General features: G+C 33.9%; 1 protein-coding gene across 1 annotated transcript; it reads right to left on the reverse strand.

The window, feature by feature from the left end:
• Positions 1-2215: 2215 nt before the first annotated feature.
• LOC127698190 (uncharacterized) lies at positions 2216-9190 on the reverse strand. Its single transcript, XM_052201545.1, has 2 exons — positions 8796-9190; positions 2216-2945 (listed from the first exon to the last, which is right to left on the reverse strand). Exons 1-2 carry the CDS (start codon positions 8970-8972, stop codon positions 2265-2267), a joined length of 858 nt encoding a protein of 285 aa, XP_052057505.1. The 5' UTR covers positions 8973-9190; the 3' UTR covers positions 2216-2264.
• Between the last annotated feature and the right edge of the window lie 3394 nt (positions 9191-12584).

The following is a 12584-nucleotide window of genomic DNA, read 5'->3' on the forward strand; positions in this document are numbered from 1 at the left end:
GTGCTATTTGTCACAAAAAAGAAACAACCTATACAGCACAGCTACATTTTAAATGGTTATACACTTGAATCTGTAACATCAGCTAAGTACCTTGGTGTCACAATACAGTCAAACCTCAAATGGGACATACATATAAATGACATACTTGAACATCCAAAGGTAACAAATCACTGGGTTTTCTAAAACGAAATCTAAAAACAACAAACCCATACATAAAAACCCAGGCATACCAAGCACTGATCCGACACAAACTTGAATATTCTTGTTCTGCTTGGGACCCTCACACAACCCAATCGGTATCCAAAATTGAGATGGTCCAACGACGAGCTGCTCGGTATATCTGCAATAAATACCACAATACGAGTAGTGTTACAAACATGCTTACCACATTAAATTTACCATCGTTAGCAGAACGTAGGCTACGCATAAGATTGGTAATGATGTATAAGATACCATACCATCTTGTGGCTTTTCCATCTGACATATTCATTAAAGCAGACTCAAGAACTAGGAAAAACCACACACTCACATACAGACATGTACATACATCTAAGGACTCCTACAGACATCCATACTTTCCTTATACAATACCACAGTGGAATCAGGTCCCTGTGGTACTTGTCCAGGCACCATCCGTTGATAGCTTCAGGGAACAGCTCACTACAGCTGTTATCAGTACTATTATCTAATGGCATTAATTAAGATTGTATATAGTTTTAATCACAAATTTGTTATTTTCATTGAACTAAATGATCATATTTGTTTGAATTGGGGTAAAATTTATAAATAGTCCACGTATGCGACAATATGTAATCATCGGATGTCGATGGAATATTGTATACCAAAAGAAGAAGAAGAAAGAGTCTAAGCTTGCGGTGTTGTAAATATCCAGGTATGTCATTTTTATAGATTAGGAACCATATTGGATCAACAACTGTTTTTTTAAAGTATACCAGATGTTACGGATACTTAGGGGAAGAAATTTCTTTAATGACGACTGTTTGTGTACTGTTATGTAGAAATGCCTGGATCCAATTTAGTGTGTAATTTTGTATACCATAGAAGTTAAGCTGATAAAGGAGGCGAAGATGTAAAACTTTGTGGAATGCTTTAGCGAAGTCAATTATGTTTAAAGTCAGTTTGAGTGTTACTATTGTCGTTGTGACAATTCTTGAATAAAATATTATCAGACCTTGATTTTCTTAAATCATGTTGAAGGTCGTATGATATATGATATTTTTCTAGGTGAGACATTACACTACTGGTAATGAATTGATCCACGATCTTACAACATATACAGGTTATAAAGATAATGGCCTGTAATTTACGGCTTACATTTTTCCCTTTCTTAAAAGTTGGGTCTACATTTGCATGTTTCCAATCCTTACGTATTTTGCCAGTTTCAAGGGACTTAAATTATAATGTAAGGATCGGTGAAACTTTTTCCTGTAGTTCTTTAAGGACTCGGTCATTGGTGTCATCAGTGCCACACATAAAGGTTTCACAATAATTTGATAATACCTGCTTCATTGATTGTTATGTTTGGCATTTGACGATGGGGGCTTCTTTACCTTTGTTAGGGGTGTTTCATTAGTAATTAGTAAATACAGACTGAAACTGTTGATTTAAAATATTTCTCTGTGTCTGTGAAAAGCTTTTTAACACCAGAGTTATAATAAAAAAAACAAGAGACAAAATAAGAGGAATAATATTCTGTCAAAAAATAGTATGCACCAATAAAGACCAAAATAAAAGAATAAGGAGTTACAGAGCGAGGAATCGAGTCAAGAATATGGTTAACAAACTGACTATACGATATGGGTTTTACTCATTGTTGAAAGCCGTACGGTGACATATAATACATTTGAAAGTGTCTATCCTAGAAAGCAATAAACAAAAAATGGGAAAAACATTTTAAAAGTCAAAATCGAAAACAAGAGACGGAATTTTGGACTTACATGTTGACTCTGACGATTTAGTTTGTAAAAACTAAAAAGAAAAGATAGCAGGAAAAAATCAGAAGTGCTGTCTATCTTAATATGTTGCTACAGTATTTACAATTGTGTCAGAAGGAGAATTACCTATGTCAAAGCCTGTCAATATAGAAAAAGAAATAGAAACATTGAATTTTGAAGTCATCAGTTGTTAAATAAAATTATGTCGTTTAGTGAGGGTCCTTGTGAGTGATACGAACAATTTGAAAATAAAGACGTAGGCGGTTGCGAAAGTTAGCTTGCTTTATTGAAAATACTTAAAAAATACTTTCAGGTACTGTTTATCAATTCATCTCGCGAAAGATTCAACCTTGGTATTCTTTGAATATGCATCAGTCTCTCTCGAGCTCTGTTTGACCTTGGTAACGGACTTGATAACTGAGAGGTTTCCAAAGATATTTGCTTTAACTTTTTGTCGATTTCATAAAGAGATCTTTGGTTTCTTCGAATCTGCGTTTGTTCTTTGATGTTTTGATCTAGAAGTTCTCTAATTGCGTTTTCTTCTTGTCTTAAAACGGCTAAAGTTGCCTCTTGGGTCTGTCTTTCACTGTCAAACATAGTTGTCATCCTCTGTAATTGGTTCGACGATACTAAATCATGCCCCCGGGGATTCATGCTTTTGATAGCTGCCATTTTTTCAGATAAATTAGAAATTGTTCTTTTGCTTGGATATTTGTCTGATATTTGCGGTATGTTGTAAGGTATTATATCTAATGCTTTGTATTCAGTACTCGCAGTATCTTCGTAATAGTCCTCTTTATTTATATGGTCAATTAATGTGTACTTTTTTCCCATTAGAGCAGTTTCTGCAACATTTGTGTCTAAAATAACATCAGCTACCCAACTGTCCATTGACGTACGTAATACCTCAATAAACTTGCGGAAAACTCGCATTCCACTACGACGTAATACACTTAGTAGTATATGTACCTGTGATTCGTTGCTTTCTCCCTGCAAAATAAGTGGACACTGTAGTTAATCATGTATGGCATGTATACTGTTATAGACGGAATGCATATGTATATATGCGCACTACATATATGAAATATATATTTGACAGTTAATATAAAAATATGAAGATGTGGTATAATGTTCAATGAGACAACTCTCCACAATAGACCTAATGACACAGAAATTAACAACTATAGGCTTTGATATAAGTTTGAATAAAGGAGTGTTTTGTTCTTGGACCAATATTAAAAGCGATGAACAGGAACAAACGACAACCACTGAAATACAGGAATCTGACTTGGGACAAGCACACGCAGAATGTGGCGGGGTTAAACATGTTAGCAAGCGCTCAACCCTATCCTAACCTGGGACAGATCTGTAATGTAACAGCACAACACAAAAATAAACTATAAGAATCAGTTGAAAAAGGCTGAATTATAAAAAAGTAAAAATTAGAATGATAGAGGACACTGACAAAATTCTAGACTTTTCATATAGAAGGATTTTTTTTCTTGTCACTTTCAAAAAATTGCCCCCCCCCCCCCCCCCCGCGCGCACACACACACCCTCACACACACACGCACACTTTTCAGTCTACTCCTACGCCTCTGAATAAGAATAAATAACAAATGATTGTGCAAATGTTATATTTTAAATCTCACTCAATAAAAAATGCAGACAAACGTCAAAACTTACAATGAAGATATATATGAACTGTTTTACGAGACATGCTATTTCAAGACAATTTTATGGGCGCTTTTTTTAAATTTTGATTTTCAAAATTGTTTTAAAAGAGGGGTGAAAGATACCAGAGGGACATTCAAACTCATAAAGCGAAAATAAACTGAAAACGCCATGGCTAAAAAAAAAGACAAACAGACACACAAAAGTACCCAAAACACCACATAGAAAACTAAAGACTAAGCAACACGAACCCCACCAAAAACTGGGGGTGATCTCAGGTGCTCCGGAAGGGTAAGCAGATCCTGCTCCACATGTGGCACCCGTCGTGTTGCTCATGTTAGTACAAACCCGGTAAATAGTCTAATTCGGTAGGTCACATTCGTGAAAAGGGAACGGGATTGTAATTACGACAGTAGGAACATATCCGCTATATCTGTGAAACGGATATTCCATAACGGTCAGCCAACTCGTGATGGCGTCCGTAAAATTAACGAAGGGATGATTTCAACTACACCATTTGGAACTCTTGGTTTGTATAGCTTTCTAGTGAGCAGCAACCCTCTATCAAGGAAATCATGATAGGAAATTCAAGTCTGGGAATATCGTATCAATTGGGAGATATATACTCCGTTTGCAGGCACTGCGGGAATGTTGCTACATAGAAATGGAAAGTTCACAATTGGGAAGCTGAAATCATCTCTTGTCGTAAAGTTTTGTTTTCAACCGACCCTCATTGTCAATTTCTAGATGTAAGTCAAGATATGAGGCAGACTTAACTATATCCGTTGTATCCTTTATCTCTAGTTCGATGGGATAGATGCGTTCAACATAGTCACCAAATTTTGAATTATTTAGTGAGAGAACAGCATCTATATAGCGGAAAGTAAAGTTAAAGGATACTGCTAACTTCTTTTCTTTTTTTCCTAAGAAGTTCCTGTATGAACTCAGCCTCATAAGAATAAAGGAACAAGTCGGCAAGAAGCGGTGCACAGTTGGTTCCCATGGGAATGCCGATAGTTTGTTGAAAAACACGTCATCCAAACGTAAGAAATATGTTGTCAATCAAGAAATCAAGCATCTTGATAATGTCAGTTTCAGAGAATTTTTGCTTGAATCAGAGTGTTTTTTTTACAAAGTAGGATTTATTCCTCACTAAAATACTTCTATCTACGTTTGCCATTCTTTTTTATGAAACAAAGCAATACCTACTCTTTCAATTTGTCTTTTAGTTTGGAAAGGGGAATATATGTGTAAAGTGTAGAAAATTCAAATGTTTTAATACTGTTGCAAGATGAAATAGTCTTGGATTGTAAGTACCCTAAAAGATCTTTGGAATTTTTTAGCATCCACATCTGATTCACTCCACCTCTAGAATAGGCAGTTTCACAATAACTTTGAAGCCCGGCTTTGATTGCTTATAAAATTGATGTTAATAATTTAGAAAGAGGTTTCGTGGAGCACTTGGAAGACCCAGCAATATACCGTTGTTTGTAAGGACACTTATGTAGTTTAGGTATCCAATACAGTGATGGAAGATCCAGTTCTTCATCTTTGGTTGAAATTCCAAAGGAACATAGAACAGACCTATGATTATCCAGGATTTACTCTTTAGTAAGTGTCGTGGGGGTATATGTTTGGTTTCCAAGTGAATTGTCAATACTTAATTCATTTATCAAGCAGTTTATGTAATGTGATTTACACACAAAAACGATGTTGTTTGGGGCTTTATCTGCAGGGACAACAACATATTTGTCATGGAGGTAGGACAAGTGTTTTGCAACATTTGGGTCTTTAAAGATTGACGTAGCATGGGTATTAATAGACCCATTCAGTTTCTTAATTCTGATTTGTATCAACGACCTCACAGCCTTAATCCATTTAGAAAGAGTATCTACGTCTTCTTTCTCGCGTTTAACGGTACCCATTGCCTGGCATAATCCTCGACTGAATCCATCAGTATTTTGAAGTTGTATTTCCAATTGATGGATTTAGGCTCACGATATTTCGGACCTTTGGATAACACATTTCGCAGGAAAGTGTTATTGACAATGTTGAGGTCACCGGTAATAACGTGGCCAGCCGGATTATATATGAATGGGGAACTAGCACAGGTGCAATCAGGAGGTTTAGACTTGAAGTCGTCAATATTGAGATCCTGCAACACGTGTTTGTAATTTAAAATTTTAGTTGCAATTGGTTTGGTATAGGTATAAGAAATGATAGGTACAGACTGATCTTTAAAATAGGGAGGTATTTTCGATTGAAATAATTTATGATGAAGGATATTGCCCAAGTTGACGGCATCGAGACCTTTGTTGGCAAAGGAAAGTTTAAGAAAGGATCTTTTCTCTTTTTCATCTTTTCCAATGCGAACTGGTTTGAAAAGTCTGTGACTTGCAATATCCGAAATGATAGCTGTAAGTTTGTATTGGTTTGAACAGTGGTTTCCAAACATAAATTGGACAGAGAATGAAGTTTTGAAAGGGGTAATGAATAAAGCTTTGTGCGAATGTGATGAATACCTAGCGGCTTTTGTATAAATGGCAGCAAGTCACTAATAGAGACATCATGGAGAGTTGGTGATGTATAATGACGATGACCATGACTGCGTCTACGTCGAGGAGTTGAGTTGAAAATATTCATCACATTCACCGAGCTACAGGAAGGACTAGATGAATACCTATACCATCAATGTTGTCATTGCAACCATATGGTGTCGCAGTTCCCAATTGTCGAATCCAGTAGTCTTCTTTTTGTCTACGGAGAGGTGTTACAAGATGAGGATTGTTAGTCCTGTGGTATATTTTTTCAATAATGCGAACTTGCATAGAAAAAAGTAAAATCACAAAAATACTGAACTCCGAGGAAAATTCAAAAAGGAAAGTCCATAATAAAATGGCAAAATCAAAAGCTCAAATACATCAAACGAATGGATAACAACTGTCATATTCCTGACTTGGTACAGGCATTTTCTTATGTAGAAAATGGTGGATTGAACCTGGTTTTAAAGCTAGCTAAACCTCTCACTTGTATGACAGTCGCATCAAATTCCATTATATTGACAACGATGTGTGAACAAAACAAACAAAAACAATAGGTAAAATGTCATAAAAAGGGGTAAATAGTCTAATTCGGTAGGTCACATTCGTGAAAAGGGAACGGGATTGTAGTTACGACATACGGAACATATCCGATATCATCAGAAAGGATTGAATGTTCAGGCTTGTTAAAATGCTGGTAAAGAATGTCGCTTGCATTGTGGTTGATGTCTGATTTATAGCCTTCCTTTCGTTTCACCGACGTATACCAATCCGCAAAGGTTACACTCTAATCCGTAGACGACATTTATAGATTTACAATTCTGATCATCGTAACTTCTGGTAAAATAAGACTTTTTAGTTAAATTGCTAGTGAATTGAGCAACTGTTATTAAAATTCCACAGGTTTTGCAGCCATTGGCTTCACATTTCGAAATGAGACAGTATTGTTCAGAGTCATCAAAATCCAAAATGTCTTTTAGAAGAACTGAACATGGCTGTGTATGTTGTCTACTTGGCGTATTCGGCCACGATATAGCCTGTTTGCGTTAAGTGGGTGTGAAACAAACACTAATCAATCATTGAGTTATACAATTATACGGATTGTAGTACATAGCAAATGCATATTGGAATTTATTTAAAATCGTTGAATAGGCGATCAAGGGCTTCAGCAAGTCACCTCCTTATATCACAAGATAACGTTTAAAAACTGCCTTAGGTCATCATGTCAATCTTAAACAAATTTGAAAACAACTGCAATCCACATAAACAAATTTGAAAACAAATGCAATCCACATAAACAAATTTGAAAACATTTTTTTTAAATTCACAGGTCCTATTTTAAAATTTAGACGTCAGGTTGCAAGGTCGTAGGTCGGATTAGACCATGTTGGAGCCACATTAATCTTATTTAAGCTTCCATTACTTTTCCTTATGTGAATCCGTAATCCTCTAAAAATTAATCTTAGACTTACCCTATAGATTTGAATTTAAAATGCTTACAAAGCAAAATAATGTTCTGTACATTTCGTTTTACCACTTGTGATCGGTTAAAAATTGATATAATCGTGCTAAATACTTTATAAATGCAATAAAATAATTAATGATTGTTCATGTACGAACAATTTGACTCGGTAAATTATTCATATAAGCATGCAGATACTACGAATGGTCAAACTCTTAGCACTACAATTGTTTAAATTCATATGATAATTAAAATTAAAAAAATGAATACGTTTTATATACTTGAATGACCAAGTTTTACTATAAAACACGTGTACATGGCATTTCTTAAAAAAGAGAATCATTTATCTTATAAAAAATCTTCAGAAATGTACTGCTATTGAATAATTGTCTTCCCGTACTCTAATTCGCCGATATGCAATGAACTTAACCACGAGACATCTCGTTGGTACTTCGACAAACGCGCAGCGCAAGTGCGAGAGACAACCCGTGATGAAAGAAAAGGAAACTCACAAACATTGAAGTTCGATAGTATTTTAATTTTAATACATGAAATCATTTAACGACTGTTATGACAATGTTTGGTTAACAATTAACAACGCATGGAAAATATATAACAAAAATTAAACACCGCTCTATTGCATGTCTGTTTTCTCACATATTTTTCACGTGCTCCATAATTCTTGATTGATTATCTATTGAGGTCACGTTTGGTAAACTTCGACAATAAAACACGAAAGTTAATTAGCAGGAGAAGTTTTCACTGAATAAAATTGATTACATGTTATGGATTCGTAATAAATGTTTAAAAAACTGTGTATAGAGGATTTAGTTTGGTATATATATATATAATATATATATATATATATATATACATGCATTGGTTCAAAAATTTCCTTATTAACATTCTAATTTCAAGAAACTCGTTTCATATGGCTCTAAGCTCGAATGCTTTTTTTTAAATGTCGTACTACAAATGAAGTAAAATCTTGATTGAAAACAACAAGTGTTGTTAATGTTGTTAGATTGAGTTGGAAGAAGACAAATTTAAATTATTGATATTGACAAAAAAGAAGGTATTCGTTAATTCGATTTTGAGGAATATATTGTTTCATAATACTTAAACCCTATTTTCAATCGTAGTATATTGTTTCAAACAACTTACTTTCATTCTAACATTAGCCACGTCATTGAGAACTCCGGTTGTTCGCAGCTTGCCTACTATTGAAGATGACAAAACCATGTGTCGTTTAAGAAATCCTTCATTTTTATCAATCACAGCATTCACTATTTTGTCTTCGTCTGAGCCGTAGTTCTTATTTAAATTCAGTCTGTACGACATGGTTATCAGTACAGTTTATTTATACATCAATACTGTTAATTTTTCTCAGGAAATTTGCAAAAATATGAAAGTCTAACATAAATAAAAATTAAATTTGATATAAACGTTTCTATTCCGAGTTTGAAAAATGAGCTGATCTACATTGCATTCCACAAAGAATGGCATGCCACTCCATGACAATATACTTATATACACATAACCATTGTCAATATTAAATAATATTCTCTCTCGGTATGAACAATAACACCTTTCTTCCGACATGTATTGAAAAGTTTAAATTGTAGCACCTAGCAGTTTAAATTCTAAAGCTTATAGACCTAACTTATAATTCACTATTCAATGATTTGAAATGTTAGTCCTTTGTTCATCGGAGACTTCAATTTATTTTCTGTTCAGAAATCGTTTTTCGGAATAAAAGGAATGCGATTTAAAGACATTATTTTGAAAAGCAAACAATTTATCAAAATTTAGTATATAATGGTACGTTATGTGAAAAACGTTTCAAGTAAAGTCTTTTAGAAATCTGTATTTGAAAGACTATGTAATACATAAAAAAGGTTAATAGAATCACCAAAACATAGAACAGTACAACAAACCACCCTCACCATCAGCATCCTACTTCTCTGAACAAAAATAAAACCCTCTGGAACAACAGTGTTCTAAGATTTGGATGCAATTAACGTTCAATACTATATAACACCAATATGTTATCGTATTTGCGTTAAAAATGTAAAAGGGAAAATTTCCGTAAGAATTTCAGAAAAACAATCCTTTATCTGAGACTATACTGTGTTATAGTTGTCTCAGCATTTATCGGACTAAAACTGAGGTAGAATCTCGGTTGAAAATAGCGGATAAGGTGAAGGATATACAAAGACGTTTCCAGTACCACAGTAAACCTATAACACCAGAGATGGTAAAATCAAGTGTAAATGAGAGTTTGCAGATTGCAGAAAAGGAATGTCGTAATATTAAAGTTGTAAATAACAGCAACAGAGACAGCACAACAAAAGGATACGAAGCGAAGAATCTTACAGAAACTGAGAGAGAGCAACAATACAAAACAAAACTATCATTATAATCGTTGGTGGAAATGATGCCTCTTCCAATATACACCAGAAAGCTTTCAAGAAAACTACGATTTAATGTTGCAAACTGTAAGATCCAAACCAAGCATAGACATTGTCTTACCAAACTGTAAGATCCAAACCAAGCATAGACATTGTCTTACCAGAAATTTAACCCAGAAGAAATGCAGACTATATGTATATAATACTTTTATACAAAGGGTTTCGACAGAACCGAACATTAAACGAATTAAACAAACAGATAATAGATATAGGAAGATGTGGTATGAGTGCCAATGAGACAACTCTCCATCCAAGTTACAATTTATAAAAGTAAACCATTATAGGTCAAGATACGGCCTTCAACACGGAGCATTGGCTCACACCGAACAGCAAGCTATAAAGGGCCCCAAAAAATTACGCATGCATTTATCTCAAGAGGCGGCGAGCTTGTTTCCACTTACTACTACCGTGATGCAATCCACATAAAAAAATCACTATACAATTCAATTATATATGAGGTAATAAACTTTTCATCCACGTCAATCGGTACCAGTACAAAAATGAAAGCAACGAACAACATAGTAATATAAAAACATTGTAAATTGATTCAATGGTCACTGCTTTAATTCTGACTTTTATGGTTACCTTATAAAGACTTTATGGATATAAGGACAAACCTGATGTATCTCAATTTGTGGAAAAAACTCAAATCATAATAAACCATTACTTCTGCAGAACACTTTTGATATAGTTCTAAATCTATGTCCAAATTGTAATACAATAGAATGTATTTGTACTGCAAATTCTCTTCCTACAGCTGAGAATTTAAAAAAAACAAAAGTGCTTCAAAAATGTGTCTAAATTTAAAAGAAAATATTTGCACTAAAAACAATCTATTTCTGTGACTGTTTAAAAACTGCCTTAAAGGGCATTAGCTGTCAAATTCATGTTCACCGATTCGACTCAAATTCTCACATTTGATTTTTAACTTACTAAAATGTAAATCCAAAGTACAAAAAGACTTAAATAAACAATTAACAATGCATGGACTCGATAATATGTATCATCATTTCGTGTGTATTTTGACAAATTTGGGCTAAACTGGCTGCTTATAACGAAATATTATGTCATATTTTCGCTTTTATAAATACTTGAAAAAAAGAATCGTATTTTATTAGATTTTTTTGTCTAAATCGTAGCTAATGCCCCTTTAATTTAGCATTAATGTTAGGCATGTTTTATCTAAATTTGAAGAGTTAAATAATTCAATGACTATAAACAACATGTATTTACATAATAGTGTTATCATTTATCAGCAAAACGTTCAGATTTTGGCAATTAAACCAGAAAAAGACAAGACAGAACAGCAATTGATATTGCCATACAGAAGCAGTGATAAGGTATCAATTTGGTGACAGAAAAATATAAACGCAATTAAGATTTCGTTCCAAATCCATAGCTACAAAACACCTTCTGAAAGTGTTACTGCATCTGGAAAATTTTAGATAATGACACTTTTCATGTTTTATCAAAACTCATTGCGTTTTTTAGAACAAGAGAAAAGATAAAAATATTTATTTATTACTTCTATGTAAACCAGATGCAGTCGTCTCATGTCATCGGGGTTAACGCCTCTCAGATATATGACAAGCCTACATCTAATACATAGATTTATTTGGATTAGTTGATACCTTTCTAAAACCTGATATTAATGATGAAGAATGTAAATTGTAAGAATACAAAATGTTTAGAAAAGATCGCCAGAATAAGGACGGTGGCGATCTATAAGTTTATGTCAAAGATTCCATTTTAGTTCAAAATCGACCCGAATTATCTTATAAAATTCTCCTCAGTCTCTGAAAGATCTTTTTGAGTAGGAATTTGATACAACTCTTTCAGAAAAATAAAGAAACTATTTTTTATTGGAGACTTTAATAGAGATTGATAAGAAGATAGACCATTTTAATCTTAATTCTTCTTCTTCTTCATCATCATCATCATCATCATCATCATCATCATCATCATCATCATCATCATCATCATCATCATCATCATCATCATCATCATCATCATCATCATCATCATCATCATCATCATCATCATCATCATCATCATCATCATCATCATCATCATCATCATCATCATCATCATCATCATCATCATCATCATCATCATCATCATCATCATCATCATCATCATCATCATCATCATCATCATCATCATCATCATCATCATCATCATCATCATCATCATCATCATCATCATCATCATCATCATCATCATCATCATCATCATCATCATCATCTGACAGGCTCTATTTTCATGTTTTATTCATATAACTTTCTTGTAAAAGGTGTCATGTTTGCGGGCGACCAACCCCCTAACCTAATAACGTGATGTGACAGCCCAACTTATGAACACACTATAATAATCAGTTGAAAAAAGCTAGACTCATTCACAGGTATTTGGGGCATGGACACCCCTTTTTGGCCTCAATGTAGAAAAAAAGATATATTTACAATTTTCTGAATTCTAATACATA

This window comes from Mytilus californianus, unplaced genomic scaffold (genome assembly GCF_021869535.1).
Source record: "Mytilus californianus isolate M0D057914Y unplaced genomic scaffold, xbMytCali1.0.p SCAF_4, whole genome shotgun sequence".
Lineage (NCBI taxonomy): Eukaryota > Metazoa > Mollusca > Bivalvia > Mytilida > Mytilidae > Mytilus > Mytilus californianus.